Source organism: Monodon monoceros, unplaced genomic scaffold, assembly GCF_005190385.1.
Source record: "Monodon monoceros isolate NGI ecotype Baffin Bay Population unplaced genomic scaffold, NGI_Narwhal_1 Super_Scaffold_15, whole genome shotgun sequence".
NCBI lineage: Eukaryota > Metazoa > Chordata > Mammalia > Artiodactyla > Monodontidae > Monodon > Monodon monoceros.
In genome coordinates this window covers 46,762,760-46,783,121 of record NW_021703771.1, presented here as the reverse complement: position 1 = coordinate 46,783,121, position 20,362 = coordinate 46,762,760, and the positions used below count along the sequence as shown (strand labels likewise).

The 20,362-nt window shown below is 39.7% G+C and overlaps 1 protein-coding gene across 1 annotated transcript in view; it reads right to left on the bottom strand.

Moving 5' to 3' along the window:
• SLC35F1 (solute carrier family 35 member F1) overlaps positions 1–20,362 on the bottom strand; it is a 414,335-nt gene that overhangs the window by 75,487 nt on the left and 318,486 nt on the right. The window contains exon 3 of the mRNA XM_029224221.1: positions 12,879–13,006. Within this exon, the coding sequence (XP_029080054.1) occupies positions 12,879–13,006 (128 nt within the window). The remainder of the gene's footprint in view (positions 1–12,878; positions 13,007–20,362) is intronic.

Sequence of the window (20,362 nt, the reverse complement as noted above, 5' to 3'; positions counted from 1 at the left end):
CTTGAATAGTCATTAAACTGCCACAGTCCTATACCAGGGACAGGTAAAAACAGTGAGGATAAAGAAGGAAATACAGTCTTAAAAGCTGAGCTCATAATCGTAAACTCAAGCCCACGGGACACGTTTCTAATGTGCACAGGCGTGCTTTCTCTCTGCTCATCCATGGAGGTGGAAATTCAGGTTGGCTACAAATAAAAAGTCTGCTTAGTGACTTTCTCTCGTGTGTCACAACTTCTTGACTATAGGACCTCCGTTACATAAATCTTCAGGGTGAGAAGTACCTCTTCCCATGTCTCCACTGAGCTGAATGCATATTTTTCCCACCACACTGCCACACTGTATTCTAATTGTTAGGGTAGCTGTCTATCATCCCATGGTATGGCTCTGGTCTGATCAGTAGCTGTGTCCCCATCATCTAGCCACAGTGTTGGCATTTTTTAATCAATAAAGGAACCTGGATGCCAAGTCTATTCATATGACTTAAACTTTAGACTCCAGAGAGACATAAGAAGGTACAAATTACCCAGCCTTTCTCTGTATCTTATACAACTTAATTCCTAGCCTACTGAAAATTCAGAAAGAGTGGACCTAGAAAGTACTGAGAGTTACAAAAAGCCATCACTTTGGTAAAAAACGGTTGCATGTGTATGTTACACATGTATGTCGCATGTGTGTACGTTGTAGAATTAGTCTGTATGTCGCATGTGTGTACCTTGTAGAATTAGTCTCAGGGTCAGATATCACACTGCATATTAGGGAGGCTGGCTTTCATTCTGTATTAACCTCTGCTAACATACCCAAGGAGAGGAGTGGGCTGAAGGAAAACAATCAGGGCTAGAGGGTTTTCTTTCTCGTTCTTTGCTCCTGGGAAACTGCTTAGAAAATGGGAAGAGCTCGGACACATGCACTGTGTGAAGGAGGGGATGTGTTAAAGGTACAGTCTCCTCAGTATGGTTAGCAAGAGAACTGGAAATTGTTTCCCATGTGAGTTCATTTTAATTACCAAACTATACTGTTTGAAGAGATCTGCTTTTTTCTTATTTCACAGATGTACTAGTTTCACCTGTTTGCATTTTAGTACTACATGGCTGAAGAAAGATGAATAAACTTTGGGTGAGAAGTTGTAAAGCTGGTATTTCTACTGATATGGTTCATATAGCAGTTATAAAAATAGCACAGCTTTTAGAATTTATCCAAATGTCACTGCTAATCTGTCTCAAAGTCACAGACACAATCTATTCATTCTCTACAAGTCAAGAGATACAAACCCACAAATGTGCCTATAAAATAAAATCCTTATAAATCCAACATGATGGTGTTACAATCTCTCCTTTGACTTTCTAATAAAAAAAACAGCTGGGTTTTTTCACTTCCATGTCTGTCTTTCATCATCTTTTTCCTGAACAAATGTTATCTTTTGCCTTTGTTAACTTTCTTTAGCTCCCTACTATAAAGGCAAAGTTAAAATTTTTTTTCCAAAAGATGTTTGACATTGTTAGCCATTAAGCAATTGCAAATTAAACCCACAATGAATTATCACTGCACACCTTTTAGAATGGCTAACATAAAAAATAGTGATAACACCAAATGCTGGTGAGGGCAGGGAGAACGGGACCTCTCATACATTGCTGGTGGGAATGTAAAGTTGTACAACCACTCTGGACAGTTGTTTGACTGTTTCTGAAATCAAATAGTCATTTTCCACATGATCCAGAAACTGTAGTTTTGAGCATTTATCTCAGAGAGATGAGGCCTTATGTTAATATAAAACCTCCACATGAATGTCATAGCAGTTTTGTTTTTTTTTAATTTTTAAATTTTATTTATTTTTTTATACAGCAGGTTCTTATTAGTCATCAATTTTATACACATCAGTGTATACATGTAAATTCCAATTGCCCAATTCATCACACCACCACCCCCATCCCCCCATGGCTTTCCCCACTTGGGGTCCATACATTTGTTGTCTACATCTGTGTCTCAATTTCTGCCCTGCAAACCAGTTCATCTGTACCATTTTTCTAGGTTCCACATATATGCGTTAATATACGATATTTGTCTTTCTCTTTCTGACTTACTTCACTCTGTATGACAGTCTCTAGATACATCCACATCTCTACAAATGACCCAATTTCGTTCCTTTTTATGGCTGAATAATATTCCATTGTATATATGTACCACATCTTCTTTATCCATCTGTCTGTTGATAGGCATTTAGGTTGCTTCCATAACCTGGCTATTGTGAACAGTGCTGCAATGAACATTGGGATGCATGTGTCTTTTTGAATTATGGTTTTCTCTGGGTATATGCCCAGTAGTGGGATTGCTGGATCATGTGGTAATTCTATTTTTAGTATTTTAAGGAAACTCCATACTGTTCTCCATAGTGGCTATATCAATTTACATTCCCACCAACAGTGCAAGAGGGTTCCCTTTTCTCCACACCCTCTCCAGCATTTGTTGTTTGTAGATTTTCTGATGATGCCCATTCTAACTGGTGTGAGGTGATACCTCATTGTAGTTTTGATTTGCATTTCTCTAATAATTAGTGATGTTGAGCATCCTTGCATGTGTTTGTTGTCAATCTGTATATCTTCTTTGGAGAAATGTCTATTTAGGTCTTCTGCCCATTTTTGGATTGGGTTGTTTATTTTTTTAATATTGAGCTGCATGAGCTGTTTATATATTTTGGAGATTAATCCTTTGTCCGTTGATTTGTTTGCAAATATTTTCTCCCATTCTGAGGGTTGTCGTTTCGTTTCGTTTATGGTTTCCTTTGCTATGCAAAAGCTTTGAAGTTTCATTAGGTCCCATTTGTTTATTTTTGTTTTTATTTCCATTTCTCTAGGAGGTGGGTCAAAAAGGATCTTGCTGTGATTTATGTCAAAGAGTGTTCTTCCTATGTTTTCCTCTAAGAGTTTTATAGTGTCTGGTCTTACATTTAGGTCTCAAATTAATTTTGAGTTTATTTTTGTGTATGGTGTTAGGGAATGTTCTAATTTCATTCTTTTACATGTGGCTGTCCAGTTTTCCCAGCACCACTTATTTTCTACATTGTATATCCTTGGCTCCTTTGTCATAGATTAGCTGACCATAGGTGCATGGGTTTATCTCTGGGATTTCTATCTTGTTCCATTGATCTACATTTCTGTTTTTGTGCCAGTAACATACTGTCTTGATTACTGTAGCTTTGTAGTATAGTCTGAAGTCAGGGAGTCTGATTCCTCCAGCTCTGTTTTTTTCCCTCAAGACTGCTTTGGCTATTCGGGGTCCTTTGTGTCTCCATACAAATTTTAAGACTTTTTGCTCTAGTTCCGTAAAAATGCCATTGGAAACTTGATAGGAATTGCATTGAATCTGTGGATTGCTTTGGGTAGTATAGTCATCTCCACAGTATTAATTCTTCCAATCCAAGAACATGGTATATCTCTCCATCTATTTGTACCATCTTTAATTTCTTTCATCAGTGTCTTATAATTTTCTGCATACAGGTCCTTTGTCTCCTTAGGTAGGTTTATTCCTAGGTATTTTATTCTTTCTGTTGCAGTGGTAAATGGGAGTGTTTCCTTAATTTCACTTTCAGATTTTTCATCATTAGTGTATAGGAATGCAAGAGATTTCTGTGCATTAATTTTTTTATCCTGCTGCTTTACCAAATTCATTGATTAGCTCTAGTAGTTTTCTGCTGGCATCTTTAGGATGCTCTATGTATAGTATCATGTCATCTGCAAACAGTGAGAGTTTTACTTCTTCTTTTCCAATTTGTATTCCTTTTATTTCTTTTTCTTCTCTGATTGCTGTGGCTAGGACTTCCAAAAGTATGTTGAATAATAGTGGTGAAAGTGGACATCCTTGTCTTGTTCCTGATCTTAGAGGAAATGCTTTCAGTTTTTCACCATTGAGAATGATGTTTGCTGTGGGTTTGTCATATATGGCCTTTATTATGTTGAGGTAGGCTCCCTCTGTGCCCACTTTCTGGAGAGTTTTTAACATAAATTGGTGTTGAACTTTTTCAAAAGCTTTTTCTGCATCTATTGAGATGAACATATGGTTTTTATTCTTCAATTTGTTAATATGGTTTATCACATTGATTGACTTGTGTATATTGAAGAATCCTTGCATCCCTTAGATAAATCCCACTTGATCATGGTGTATGACCCTTTTAACGTGTTGTTGGATTCTGTTTGCTAGTATTTTGTTGAGGATTTTTGCATCTATATTCATCAGTGATATTGGTCTGTAATTTTCTTTTTTTGTAGTATCTTTGTCTGGTTTTGGTATCAGGGTGATGGTGGCCTCATAGAATGAGTTTGGGAGTGTTCCTTCCGCTGCAGATTTTTGGAAGAGATTGAGAAGGATGGGTGTTAGCTCTTCTCTAAATGTTTGATAGAATTCACCTGTGAAGCCATCTGGTCCTGGACTTTTGTTTGTTGGAAGATTTTTAATCACAGTTTCAATTTCATTACTTGTGATTGGTCTGTTCATATTTTCTGTTTCTTCCTGGTTCAGTCTTGGAAGGTTATACCTTTCTAAGAATTTGTCCATTTCTTCCAGGTTGTCCACTTTATTGGCATAGAGTTGCTTGTAGTAGTCTCTTAGGATGCTTTGTATTTCTGCGGTGTCTGTTGTAACTTCTCCTTTTTCATTTCTAATTTTATTGATGTGAGTCCTCTCCCTATTTTTCTTGATGAGTCTGGCTAATGGTTTATCAGTTTTGTTTATCTTCTCAAAGAACGAGCTTTTATTTTTATTGATCTTTGCTACTGTTTTCTTTGTTTCTATTTCATTTATTTCTTCTCTGATCTTTATGATTTCTTTCCTTCTGCTAACTTTGGGTTTTGTTTGTTCTTCTTTCTCTAGTTCTTTTCAGTGTAAGGTTAGATTTTTTATTTGAGGTTCTTCTTGTTTCTTGAGGTAGGCTTGTATAGCTATAAACTTCCCTCTTAGAACTGCTTTTGCTGCATCCCATAGGTTTTGGATCATCGTGATTTCATTGTCTTCTGTCTCTAAGTATTTTTTGATTTTCTCTTTGACTTCTTCAGTGATCTCTTGGTTATTTAGTAACGTATTGTTTAGCCTCCATGTGTTTATGTTTTTTACGTTTTTTTCCCTGTAATTCATTTCTAATCTCACAGCATTGTGGTCAGAAAAGACGCTTGATATGATTTCAATTTTCTTATAGTTACTGTGGCTTGATTTATGACCCAAGATGTGATCTATCCTGGAAAATGTTCTGTGCACACTTGACAAGAAAGTGTAATCTGCTGTTTTTGGATGGAATGTCCTATAAATATCAATTAAGTCTATCTGGTCTATTGTGTCATTTAAAGCTTCTGCTTCCTTATTTATTTTCATTATGGATGATCTGTCCATTGGTGTAAGTGAGGTGTTAATGTCCCCTACTATTATTGTGTTACTGTCGATTTCCTATTTTATAGCTGTTAGCAGTTGCCTTATGTATTGAGGTGCTCCTATGTTGGGTGCATATATATTTATAATTGTTATATCTTCTTCTTGGATTGATCCCTTGATCATTATGTAGTGTCCTTCCTTGTCTCTTGTAACATTCTTTATTTTAAAGTCCATTTTATCTAATATGAGTATTGCTACTCCAGCTTTCTTTTGACTTCCATTTGCTTGGAATATCTTTTTCCATCCCCTCACTTTCAGTCTGTATGTGTCCCTAGGTCTGAAGTAGACAGCATATAGATGGGTCATGTTTTTGTATCCATTCAGCAAGCCTGTGTCTTTTGTTTGGAATATTTAATCCATTCATGTTTAAGGTAATTTTCGATATGTATGTTCCTATGACCATTTTCTTAATTGCTTTGGGTTTGTTTTTGTAGGTCCTTTTCTTCTCTTGTGTTTCCCACTTTGAGAAGTTCCTTTAGCATTTGTTGTAGAGCTGGTTTGGTGGTGCTGAATTCTCTCAGCTTTTGCTTGTCTCTAAAGCTTTTGATTTCTCCAGCGAATCTGGATGAGTTCCTTGCCGGGTAGAGTAATCTTGGCTGTAGGTTCTTCCCTTTCATCACTTTAAGTATATCATGCCACTGCCTTCTGGCTTGTAGAGTTTCTGCTGAGAAATCAGCTGTTAACCTTAAGAGAGTTCCCTTGTATGTTATTTGTCATTTGTCCCTTGCTGCTTTCAATAATTTTTCTTTGTCTTTAATTTTTGCCAGTTTGATTATGTGTCTTGGCATGTTTCTCTTTGGGTTTATCCTGTATGGGACTCTCTGAGCTTCCTGGAGTTGGGTGGCTATTTCCTCTCCCATGTTAGGGAAGTTTTTGAGTATAATCTCTTCAAATATTTTCTCGGGTCCTTTCTCTCTCTCTTCTCCTTCTGGGACCCCTATAATGCAAATGTTGTTGCATGTAATGTTGTCCCAGAGGTCTCTTAGGCTGTCTTCATTTCTTTTCATTCTTTTTTCTTTATTCTGTTCTGCAGCAGTGAATTCCACCAATCTGTCTTCCAGGTCACTTATCCGTTCTTCTGCCTCAGTTATTCTGCTACTGATTCCTTCTAGTGTAGTTTTCATTTCAGTTATTGTATTGTTCATCTCTGTTTGTTTGTTCTTTAATTCTTCTAGGTCTTTGTTAAACATTTCTTGCATCTTCTCAATCTTTGCCTCCATTCTTTTGCCAAGGTCCTGGATCATCTTTGCTATCATTATTCTGAATTCTTTTTCTGGAACGTTGCCTATCTCCACTTCTTTAATTCTTTTGTGGGGGTTTATCTTGTTCCTTCATCTGGTACATAGCCCTCTGCCTTTTCCTCTTGTCTGTCTTTCTGTGAATGTGGTTTTTGTTCCACAGGCTGCAGGATTGTAGTTCTTCTTGCTTCTGCTGTCTGCCCTCTGGTGGATGAGGCTATCTAAGAGGCTTGTGCAAGTGTCCTGATGGGAGGGACTGGTGGTGGGTAGAGCTGCCTGTTGCTCTGGTGGGCAGAGCTCAGCAAAACTTTAATCCGCTTGACTGCTGATGGGTGGGGCTGGGTTCCCTCCCTGTTGGTTGTTTGGCCTGAGGCAACCCAACACTGGAGCCTACCTGGGCTCTTTGGTGGGGCTAAATAGGGACTCTGGGAGGGCTCACGCCAAGGAGCACTTCCCAGAACCTCTGCTGCCAGTGTCCTTGTCTCCACGGTGAGCCACAGCCACCCCCCCCCCCTCTCTACAGGAGACCCTCCAACACTAGGAGGTAGGTCTGGTTCAGTCTCCCCCGGGGTCACTGCTCCTTCCCCTGGGTCCCGATGTGCACACTACTTTGTGTGTGCCTTCCAAGAGTGGAGTCTCTGTTTCCCCTACTCCTGTCTAAGTCCTGCAATCAAATCGCACTCACCCTCAATGTCTGATTCTCTAGGAATTCCTCCTCCCGTTGCCGGACCCCCAGGTTGGGAAGCTGACATGGGGCTAAGAACCTTCAATCCAGTGGGTGGACTTCTGTGGTATAAGTGTTCTCCAGTCTGTGAGTCACCCACCCAGCAGTTGTGGGATTTGATTTTACTGTGATTGCGCCCCTCCCACCGTCTCATTGTGGCTTCTCCTTTGTCTTTGGCTGTGCCATATCATTTTTGGTGAGTTCCAGTGTCTTCCTGTGGATGACTGTCCAGCAGCTAGTTGTGATTCTGGTGTTCTTGCAAGAGGGAGTGAGAGCACATCCTTCTACTCCGCCATCTTGGTTCTTGTCTCAGAAGATCTCTCAGACAATCAACGAGATTGATTTCAAGTCTGTCTCATCTACATGGATGTTAGAGCTGATATAATTCTGTGGTCAGAACATCAAAGGAATAGACTCCTTTTCCACCTTCTACAGGCTACACACATACCTTGGCTTGTGGCCTCTTCCTCTTTCAAAGATAGCAATGATGGGTTGAGTCCTTACATCACAAAGACAATGACCTTCTCCTGTAGTCACACCTCCCTCTAACTCCTCATAGCAGTTTTATTTGTAAAAAACCAAAGCTGGAAATAATCCAAATGTCCTTCAGCAGGTGATGGCTAAACAAACCCTGATATGTTTATACTATGGAATACTACTCAGCAATAAAAAGACCAAACTATTGATACATGCAACAATTTGGGTGGACTTAAGGGTATTATGCTTAGTGAAAAAAGCCAATCTCAAAAGGTTAAACACTGTGTGATTCCATTTTATATAGCATTCTCCAGCTGACAAAATCATAGAGATGGAGAATAGAGTAGTCGTTGCTAGGGATAGGAATGAGGGTGGTGGAATGGGTGTGACTTCATAGGGGTTGTATGAGGGAGTTTCTTTGTGGTGATAGTATAGTTCTGTATCCTGACTGTGGTCGTAGTTACACAAACCTATACATGGATCAAATTGTGTAGAGCTACACACACACACCGACAAACGAGTGAAGGAAAAGGGATGAAAACTGAATCAGGTCTGTGGCTTAGTTAACAGTATTGTACCAATGTCAATATCCTAGTCATATAAAGTGTCACCATTGGGGAAAAGCTGTGTGGACAGTTCATAGAATCACATATAGTTTTGCAATTCCTTGTGAGTCTATAATCATTCCAGAAATATATATTTTCCTCTCACGCTTCATGCATTAATTGTTTGTGACATTTAACCATGAGTTTAAGGAATTAACTGAAAGGGCAAGAGGATAAAGCACAGAGAGCCTCTTCATGTCTTTTTGTTCTATATCACTGTTCTTAAGAGAATCAGAAGACAAAAGTACTTGGTCCTTTGCCAACTAGTAATGAGGACTGTCTTGTTAAAACAGAAGTGCCTTTGCAAAAGGGCTGTTGGGCTACATCCTATCATTCCTTTCCTCAGAAACCTTCACAGCTCTCTTTTATTTACAAAATTAAGCCACACTTTTCATCCTGACCTTGAAGACCTCCTACGACATGACCCCAGCTTAACTTTTTGGCTCTATCTTACTTTATTCCATAATGAGGACCCACTGCTTCAATCTGTTCTCTGCACCACAGCCTGCCTGCCTTTAAAACTCAAATGTGGCTTCCCACGGCACTTAGCCTAAAGACTCAAACTCTTGACCTGGCTGTCAAGACTTGTTGAGTCTAGCACTTGCCTCCTTCCCCAGCCCATCTTGCACCACTCTTTTCTTCACTCTCCTTGCCTAGTCACAAGCCCTTGCTCACAACCTCATCCTTGCCATGGTCCTTCCCACCACAGAGCCTTGAGCACGCTGTCTTCTTTGCTTGGACCTCTTTCTTTCTCAACTAATCTTCCACTTCTCTTATAGATCTCAGCTCTACCACTAGTCTTTTAGGAAAATCTTCCCCAACTTTCCAGTTTAGGCCAAGTTGTTTTGACAAATGTTCTCGTAGAACTGTGTTGCTTTCTTTTAGAACACTCATCTCTGACTATAATGATGCAGCCATTCATTTGGTTATTTGGCTGCCTTTCCCATTTGCCTGGAAGTGCCAAAGAATACAGAAAGTATCTTTTTTTACTATTTCCTCACTGTTCACTACCTAATACACTGACTTGAACAGAGAAGTATTCAGTAGTTATTTTTGAAGTGACTGGATGAATCAAATGGGAATAATTGTTCTCCAATCATATTCCTCAGGTTTTCTGCCCCTAAGCTTTTGCCATGATTTTCTTTCTGGGTTCAAAGCTATACCTAAATTTTATTCAATCTTATAGACTCCTCTGAATGGGTACTTTCTTGCCTCTGCAAATAAACATCATCTCTGGCTCCTGTGAAAACTAGAGCACTTTGGCATCCATTCCCTTGCTGTACATGATGTTACTATCAATAGACTGTGCCTCTTGTCCCCTTTATAAGTTCAGAAGCTCCTGGAGGGTAAGGTTGATTCATTTCCTTTGTTCTTTTCTTTTTTTTTAACTCTGTAGAAGCTTTGTCATTCTTTTTTTTTCTGTTAATGTTTTTATTCTTTAATTTTATTTTATTAAAAATTTTTTTATTTTATATTGGAGTATAGTTGATTAACAATGTTGTGTTAGTTTCAAGTGTACAGCAAAGGTTGATTCATTTCTATTTACATCACTTGCAATAACTAGTACATTTCTCAGATGTATAATTAGTGTATTTTCCTTATTGATTAATATATGAATAAAAGCTAAACACTTAGCACGTATTATGTTCTCAATTAGTATTTATAGAAACAAGGGAAAATCATTATAGGTCCTTGTTAGTTCCACTGATTTGCAATGAGTAAACAGAATTGAATTACAAAACAGCAGTACAGACACGATTCCCAGAGCAAATGCCTTCTATTCTGACCATTTATTATTATTTAAGAAGTTTATTTTTTGTAGGTAGCAAAATGGTTCTAGAATTGTTTGATTCAACTTGCTTTTTTACTTCCCCCTATCCCTTGCTCAGTAAGTTATAATGAAGACAAACTGATATTTCAGTAGAATTACTTTTTGACTTTCTACAGAATTAAAATAAATTTTGCATAGAACGCAGCATTAAATGCAGTGTCAAACAGCTAATTTGAGAGAGGTGGAAGGATGGATTAATGGTGGTGCATAACATGGGTTGAACAAAACACCTGAGGACAAGGGGAAAGTTATTAAAACCTTGTCACTGGGCTTCCCTGGTGGCATAGTGGTTGAGAGTCCCCCTGCTGATGCAGGGGACACGGGTTTGTGCCCCGGTCCAGGAAGATCCCACGTGCCGCGGAGCGGCTAGGCCCGTGAGCCACGGCCGCTGAGCCTGCGCGCCCGGAGCCTGTGCTCCGCAACGGGAGAGGCCACAACAGTGAGAGGCCCGGTACCGCAAAAAAAAAAAAAGAAAGAAAAAAAACCTTGTCACTGTCTACAAAAAGAAATTGAAAAACTGAAAAAATTTTTTTATAAATCCCCATAGAACTTAAGCAACCAGTAATTGGTTGTGACTTTTCAACGCTTAACAAAAGAAAACAAAAGTCAAATGGATTTCCAAAGGGGTAAGTTTCCTCTTCATGCTCCCCAGGAGGCCCATTAATAATTTTTGACTCTGCACTAATGGACCCAGTTCTGCCATGAAGCCAGCATTCCCCTTTCTTCTCCCACATACCGGTATAGACATTCCAGGGGCCTCTGCATGTGGGTAGAGAACTGCTGGCAATTTCTGTGTCCCCAAATACTGGAAATCAATGCAATTTAATTAACCTCTTTAAACACTTTTGAGTGCCTATTATGTGCTGGGTTTCCTACCAGGTACTAGCGATTCAAAAGTGAACAAGAAATCCTCTTTGCTGTGAAAAGCTTACAGCTTGGTGGAGTAGGTGGAAATATTCAAACACCATTCTTAGGTAAGACAGACTGTGAAGACAGAGCTATAAAACAAAGTGCCTGGGAGCACAGGAGAGAGAGAGCATGAGAGAGAGAGAGAGAGAGAGACAGAGACAGAGACAGACAGAGACAGAGACAGAGAAAGAAATTTGTTGTCATTGTGGGGCTTGTGGAAGTGAATAGGAGCTAGGCTGAGTTTGGAGCACTGTGGTTGTTCTCCCAGCATCCATCCACCTCATCTCTCCCTTAATGGGTGACAGATATGTGATTGGGTGAGATTGATCCTGCCCTGACTCCAGGAGTGAGTGCTGATTGGTGAGCCAGTGATTCTCAACTAGAGATGGTACCTGCTAGAGGGCATTAGGAAATCCATGAGGACACTTTTAGTTGTTACAAAGGTTGAAAGACGCTATGGGCATTTGATGGGTAGGGACCAGAAATCTTAAATGACCTATAAAGTAGGAAAATGACTCACATCATGAAAAACTGTCCTACCCAAAATGCCAGTAGTACTCCTACTGAGAAACATTTGTCTAAACAAATCAGAGAAATCTCCTCCTGTATTGGTTCAGAGAGTCCAGGTCTAGGTCAGTTAGCTCACACTGTTCCCCTGCCATCAGTGTGGTCCAATCAAATAGAGCTCTGGACTTTTCTTCAGTGGTTGTAGGGAAGCATCCTTTCTGTCCCTTATTGGGTATGCAGGAGGAAGCATGTAGACCCTACCTAATTCTGATTTAGATAGATTCCCATTCAATCTATATAATCTGAATTTATTCAAGTGGTTTGTTTGCTTGTTTGTTTCTTCATTTTTGTTATTGTTTCTAAGCAAATTATTGGAATGGCAGCAATGTTGTTGAGGTATCAAATCTAAGTAAAATCTGATATGCGAACAATATTTTGTTTTCATCCTGGAGCCTTGGAATGACTATAAAATTCATAATATTGTCATAAAAAGAGAAATAAGGGTGAAACAAAAATAGTCAAGATTATTATTTATGGTTTAATGAGGAATATAAGTGGTGCCTGGTAAAAATCGTGAAAATCTAAGTTAAATCTGCAATGGCGTGTGTGTGCGCGTGCACGCTCGTACACATAATTACATAAAAGAAAAAGAGAGAGAGGGAGGGAGGAAGGAAGGATGCAGTGGCTATCTTCATACCTAACACATTGTAGAAATGTAAATCTTGTCCCTTTAGGAAAAATTCTGTCTCTTCAGCTTACAAAATCTACACATTAAAGAAAGCTAAAAGAAAAGATTATTAAGCACTTTGATTACTTAATCAAAGTCCATTAGCATATTCTAAAACCTTACAAGTTGTGATTAAAATAGATTTATTTTTATGCTTATTAATAATTCTTCTGCTGACGTAAGATTAGTATTCTTAGCTACAAATTATTTTCCTGCATTGTCAATGGTTCTTGTGGTACACTAAAAACAAAGAAGAGATGTACAATTACATGTGAATTAAGAAAAATTAAAGGAACACAGAAATAAACTTCCACTTAATTTTTATATAACCGATTTCCCTCTTGTTGCAAAACTTACAAACTAGTAATCAGAACTCCCAAGTGACTAAACTGAAAGTAAACTACATCTGGAAAATGAGGAAGACGAGAAGGGAAGAGAGCCTTGGTACCTGGATACTGGTCAGAGTCGTGTACTGGTAAGCCTTGACCACCAGATAGTTTGCTTCCAAGTCTATCAGTCCCAGGATCATATACTTCCACCATCTTCGTCGTAAAATTGCCAGGAGGTTTTCTTCTCCTGCGTTACAAAGTTAAGAAGAAATGGATTAAGCTCTGAACACGTTGAGAAACTGTATATTTAGAAGGATTCTAAAATATATATTACAGTACTATATATATATATATATATATTTTTTTTTTTTTTTTTTTTTTTTTTTGCGGTACGCGGGCCTCTCACTGTTGTGGCCTCTCCTGTTGTGGAGCACAGGCTCTGGACGCGCAGGCTCAGCGGCCGTGGCTCACGGGCCCAGCCGCTCCGCGGCACGTGGGATCTTCCCGGACCGGGGCACGAACCCGTGTCCCCTGCATCAGCAGGCGGACTCTCAACCACTGCGCCACCAGGGAAGCCCTACAGTACTATATTTTTTACTGTACCTTATCAAACGTTTAATTAAACAAATGAATCAATATGTCCAAGAATGACATGCTTGTGCTTAGTTTACTAGATTTCATGGTAGATTTCAGCCCTTCAAATTAGTTCGTATCCCAGAACAAGACTGGACAGGTTTTTAGTTCACTATGCAAAACATTTTCTCACAAACATTTGAACAAAAAATTTTGTCAAGTAAAAATAAAAGGAAAGGTGTTCAGAAAGGCTGTATAAACCCGTGAAATCCAAATCATCCTGAACTTCAGGATTGTGGTAAAATACACAAAAATGGAAAGAGCGTAGTCAAATGGAGAAAAGCCTGCGCTTAGCTGCAGATCTGCAGTAAGGCTGCAGGGTGCCACCCCGAGGGCTCGCTCGCCTCTGAACCTTACACGCAGGTGGTGTGTGGGTGATGGGAAGAGAGAGGAAGTTGGGGGTCACTCATCGATGGGGAAGAGTGCCACAGGCCTTGGTCTTAATGCTGCCGACGACTGCAAACTTCACCATCTTGTCTCTTACGCTGGTAGCCTCAGAACAGACTCTGAACTGCTTAGTTCTTCATCCTTATTTTTACATATTTCAGGCCTGAAATGTACCTTTTCTCAAAGTGGGGGAACATGATTATTAATAATAACAGCTTTCTGGGGCCAACCTGTGAGGAATCCTTAGAGGATGTGGAACATGCAGAAACCCTGAGTGAATGGTGATTCTTGATACCAAAGAAACAGTCCAAACATTTGGCCCAAAGTATGCTTTCTCTTGCTCTTCAATGTGCTGATTCCCCTGCATGGACTATTCTTCCCCCAGCCTTCAAATGAAGGAGCAGCATAGACTCTACCACCAGGAAGCCTTCCTTGATCTTTCACTTTGATCTTCTCAGAATCGGTTGGGTTTCCATGCTATGGGCTCCTTTAACACCCTTTCTTATTCCACAGATACAGTACTTATCTCCCTGTGTTATAATAGCCAGTTTTCTTGACTCTGTTACTCATTAGATTATTAACAATTTGAAGAGAGTGGCACTGTCTCGGTCATCACTTTATCTCTAGGGCCCAACAGTGCATGGTGAGTAGTCAATAAGTAATACAGAATCTATGAACACATTTTGTGTTTAATAACCTCAGCAATGTTAAATAACATTGAAATTGAAATATTTAAAATATATCTATTATAAACATTCATGCACCAGGCAATGAAAATTGTTTTCTAGTTAGAACATCTGACATAAATTCATTTGGTGACCGTTTTACACATAATACTCTATACATAGGACATAAAAAGGTCAATGGCACACTGAACCGCAAAGCTGAAATTCTAAGGTCACAAGTCATTGTCCCAGGTAATTTACATGACGCACAGAGAATTGCTAAACTCGGAGCACACCAGCCACATTTCAATATGTGACATTGAAAATCTGGATCATGGCGCTGTTTGTTCCGCCAATCAATACATATTCAAAGTTACACAGATTCAAAGGAATGATTTGTTGTCTTGTTGTTTGTTCTGCTGAAGAAGTCTGCAAGCGAAACACTCTAAACAAATGCTCCCATATTGTTTCACTTGAGCACCTGAAAACGTACAACATACTTGCTTAGCAAAATTATCCAGGAAGGCAAGAAAGCTCTCTTTTTTTTTGGCTGAGCAAAAAATGCAACCTTTAAAAGGACTGCTTAGGGATTTATCTACATGACTCTCATTAACACTGATGTATAATAGGCCATTAAAATACTAGAATAGTGAAGACGTATTCTTTAGAGCCCTTGTGCCAAAGTGCTTTCTAAACCTCATGAAACCGGGCCATCCATAAAAGCACCAGCACAATTGGTGGTACGTTAACATTTTGAAGGAAAAGAATTTTAAAAAAAATTAACTAAGAGGAGTAATAAAATCTAAGGGTGCAAATTTTAGAATTATAATTTGGCATTTAAATTTGTTCTGTTATTATTCTTACTATCAACATGTCCAAATATAAATAGAAAGCATAGAGAATAATGTGACAAGGTAATCTCCAACCTGATTTAATTAATGTTAAAATTTTGCCATGTTTGCTTCAGATTTTTTCTGAGAAAGGAAATGTTACAGATGAAATTGAAGCCCCGTTTCTGCCACTGCCAGATTCCATTCCCTTCCCTCCTTCCTCAAATCACCATCTTGATATTGTTATGTATCCTTCATGTTCATGTCTTTGTTATATGTTTTCTACATATGTATGTATTTAAATGAAAGTTTATTGTATATACTGTACCTGTCATTCTTCTAGGGTTCTTTATACTTAACATTGTTCTAGAAATAGATCCCTATTTTTTAATGTAGAGAATAAATGTAATATACTTTAAATGATATATAATTACATTTTATGAATATGCCACAATTTATCTCATCTCCCACTGACAGACATTTAAGTTGTTTCCAATTTTTCTTTAAAGAACATCCTTGTACATATGTATCTCTATAATTGGTTTAGAGTTTAATCTTGTTTTCATTCTCTTTTTAAAGAACTGTGGAGTATGCCAGTATTCACAAATGTGAAAAACATAATTAAAGAAAGTAACCCTAATTGAAAGTAACATAGCGTTCCAGCAACAATAACTATGGCAATAATTGAGAATACAGAGGGAAATTATTGACAGTCTTGATCATGTGACTCATATCTCATTTTACTAAGCATCAACAGAACGACCAATGAATGTATTTTTTCATTTTTGTAACAAATACTTATATGATACTATGTACCAGGCAGTGTCTATGTGCTTTACAAATATTAATTTACTTAATCCTTATAATATCCCTGTATGGAAGGTATTTCTTTTAACCGTATTTACAGATGACAAAACTGGGGCCTGGAGGAGTTAAGTAACTTGCCCAAAAGTTCACAAAGATGAGACAGGATTTGAATTCATGACAATCCGGCACTAGGCTTCACACTCACTGGTACTGCACTATTTTGCCTTATTGGTTTGTAATTACGGCCCTGTCCTCAGGAGTCATTCATTTCTCATTAAAGGAGCTATCATGACCTGCTCGTCCCAACTCACATGCAGGGTGCCCCCTCTGCCAGACTTCAGGGGGCGCCTGGCACATTGAAGCCGACGTGCACGGCGTTCCCTACTGTTGCCGGTGCCCAGCCGCGCAGTCGTGTGTCCACTCCTGAATCAGCTTAGGGATGAGCATGTGTCCGATCACCCTCACTTCAGTATCAAAAGTTGATGTCTCCCTGCCTGATGTAAGTGCATGACAGAGTTTCCCTTGTGAATTGTAAAATAAGGCTTTCAATCAAATTTGTGGCTTAACAAAGCCTAACGATAAGAATTACTGTTATATGCTGTACTACTAGTTGAAGCCTTGGGCGTAATAACAATGGTCACACATGGGGTGGGGCGAGCGTGGCAGTGGTCAATGAATGTTGAATGAAGGAAGCGGAAACACCTGTGCAAAGACTGAAACATGGTCCACATTCACGGCAGCGACTGGAAACCTGAAGAGCCTTGATTCATGGATAGGACTCTTGTTCACCCCCAGTGGTGGCCTGAGTAGAGAATAAAAGGATTGCGAGACAGCACCAGAGGTGAATTCAGCAAAGGGAACGAGAAGCTGCATTAATCTCGGGACTGCATTTTCATTAAGGGCTCTCATGGGTGGGGTGATCCTTCATGGTGTTTTTCTGCAAGGACAGAACTCAGCGTGCATTTGCACAGAGGGTCTGCAGCAAGAGTGAAGCCCCCGCAAAGAGGGCGAGACCCTTGCTTGAATGGACGCCTCCTCGGCTCACAACTTGAAGCCATAATGCCATCTTCCTTTACCAGAACTCCAAGGGAAGAGGTTAAATATTCATCAGTGAATTTGAAAAAAGGAATGACTGAAGATGGAAGTTTTAATTACTCACCTTTAAAAGGTGAAATTTAGTATTGGGATGTAGAATTCAAAACAATTCTTTTGTCAGAAAAGTGAACAAAATAAATGTGCTAATAATAAGGAAATGAAAATGTAAATGGTTCACAAAAAGAATTGCAATCAATTGCACTTCATAATGTGAATCTGAGAGTAAGGATGAAATATAAAAAGGACAAATAATGAAGATTACATTTTGTTTTGTATTGTTTCACTCATTGTCACTATTGGAGCCAGACAGTGAGATTAAGAAGAGCATAAAAGGCAGTCCTTTAATGTCTTGGCTTAGTGGCAACAGACCTGGGTTTGGACACTGATGTACCTTAGTGGTACTGAGTAACTTGGGTAACGGCTCTGAACCTTGATCGCTCTACTGTAAAATGGGGACTGTAGCAACTATTTCATAGGGCATTGTAGATTAAAGGCAGTATGAATGTCGTATTTAAGCTAATATCTAATGCCAGGTATGTGCACAAGACATGTCAGCAAGTGGTGGGGTCCTGGAATCCTTGAATCCTGACCAGCCACCCACCACAGACTGGCTCACTGCGAGTGATGGATCCTGCATGGAGGAAGCCCAGGAAAATGAACTCTCTTAATTTCTCGTTAGGGCTTTAGCTGCACACCCTCTGTCTCTAACTCTTGAGATTGTGGATGGATCACACTGCAGCCAGCATATGACATTTGTCCAGACAGGAGGCAGACCTTGACACCTCTCCCCTGGGCCAGATCCTCGTCTTAATTCTCCGGATCTCACTACTTGATCTGGGAGGGGAAGCCATGTGAACACACCCCTTCCCCCTAAGGCTTGAACTAGAAATGGCTTCGTTCTCTGGGACTCTAGTCCTACTGGGCCTTTCCAGGGTAGGGGCTTTGAGGAGGTGTTTCCAAGGTTACCACATAGGCTGCATGTGACAGGCAAAACGTAAAAGAGGAAACCACATAAAGGGTTCAAAGAAAGCCAAGAGGAGAAGAGACACGGTCTCAGTTCCCACTTTACACCCTTCACATCCCTCTCGCTCAAGTTCCCACTCACACTGCAAGATCCAGTTACCTGGATGTGAAGCTCCCATGGGAAGCTTTCCCAAAGTCTCTGCTTCCCCTCAGCACTTATTTCTCTTTTTTACGTATCCTGAACTATGCCTAGCATAGTGATTTAGACAGGTAGTTACTCACGTAAATAAGATCCTGTTATCAAGGTAAATAGCTGAATAACACCGTTAAAATCTACTCGGTCATCTGGCTGTCTTCCAGAGATGCCTAATAAGGGTTTGGAAAAATATCGAAAAGCAACTAAAAATGAATCATAATCACGTAAGTTTCTGGTAGCTGTGACTTTAAGAGAAAATCCATATATGTGTAAAAATGATTGTATATAGGATACGTTTCTTAACAGTAAGTTTATTTTATTTTTTTCAAAGTTACTTTTTTGGCATTGATAAGTAAAACAAAATATTCTAGCCCTAATGACAAAGTCAGTCTATTACCTTTCTGACACAAAAACATATATACCTTATGATTCGAAAAATCTTTCAATGTATATTACCTTTTTAAACATGAAACGATCACTTAAGCCTCAGAAACCTTTTTATTTCTGGATTTTTTAAGCTGTCATCTTTTATGAAGCTAAGATACATGATTTTATGTGGCACACTTATACTCTACACCTTTGAAATATGCAAAAGTGTTCTTTTTTTAAAAATTTATTTACTTTATTTATTTATTTTTGGCTGCATTGGGTCTTTGTTGCTGTGCACAGGTTTTCTCTAGTTGCAGCAAGTGGGGACTACTCTTTGTTGCGGTGCACGGGCTTCTCATTACGGTGGCTTCTCTTGTTGCGGAGCATGGGCTCCAGGCATGCGGGCTTCAGTAGCTGCAGCACATGGGCTCAGTAGTTGTGGCTCACGGGCTCTAGAGCACAGGCTCAGTAGTTGTGGCGCACGGGCTTAGCTGGTCCGCGGCATGCAGGATCTTCCCGGACCAGGGCTCGAACCCGTGTCCCCTGCATTGGCAGGCAGATTCTTAACCACTGCACCACCAGGGAAGCCCCAAAACCTGTGTTCTTGATGTATCTTAGGAGAGACACAATTGCTAACATTTTTTTCTTCATATTAATAGAAAAATTGATAGTAAGTCTGCCTAGATTTTACCATAAAGGCAATTACAACAAATAGATAAACAAATAAAGAACTTTTCTGAAAGTTCAGGATGTCTAAAACCCCATATATGAAAACTGTGTACTGACTATTAAACTCTGTTGACCAAAATCTATGTGTTACAGGTTCCGCTACCTCTTAATGAAAATGGTGCATGAGAACCAAACAACTCCCCTAAACAAAGTCCATTCAGAATTTAAAAACTAGATATACATTTAGAGCACCCATTTCATATTCTTGGAAAGAACACCCTATAAAGAATACACCCGGGGCTTCCCCGGTGGTGCAGTGGTTGAGAGTCCACCTGCCGATGCAGAAAACACGGGTTCGTGCCCCGGTCCGGGAATATCCCACATGCCGCGGAGCGGCTGGGCCCGTGAGCCATGGCCGCTGAGCCTGCGCGTCTGGAGCCTGTGCTCCGCAACGGGAGAGGTCACAACAGTGAGAGGCCCACGTACTGAAAAAAAAAAAAAAAATACACCCGCTTGCATGCTAAACACTGTCACTATTGGTCACTGAAAATCTTAAAGATGTTATGTTGTTTCATGATCAAACACAAACCAGTACTATTGTCCCATATTTCTAGCTGTGATAGACACATTTCTTTGTACTGATATATGTCATCCAACAATCAAAATTTAACTGATTAAAATGGAGCACATCTTCCTACTCCAAACTCCTGTCTAGTTTATGCTTTTTGTTGAGCAACCAGCCCTTGGGGCCCATTTTAACTTTCTTAGCTCTTTTGCAGTTATCTATATGCGCAGATTCTTGCCCTGAGAAGTCTCACCAAGAGTTCTTCCCTTTTGATTTGGATGGTGAGTCAGCCAGGCTGGCCTTTGCTTTCTGGCTCCAGGAGACAGCCTTCTCAGAGAAGACAAGAACGGTGCCCTGCGGAGCTGTGGATGTGGCAGCCACGCCTTCCCTTTGGCAGGGCAACATAGGGAGGGCACTGGAGCCA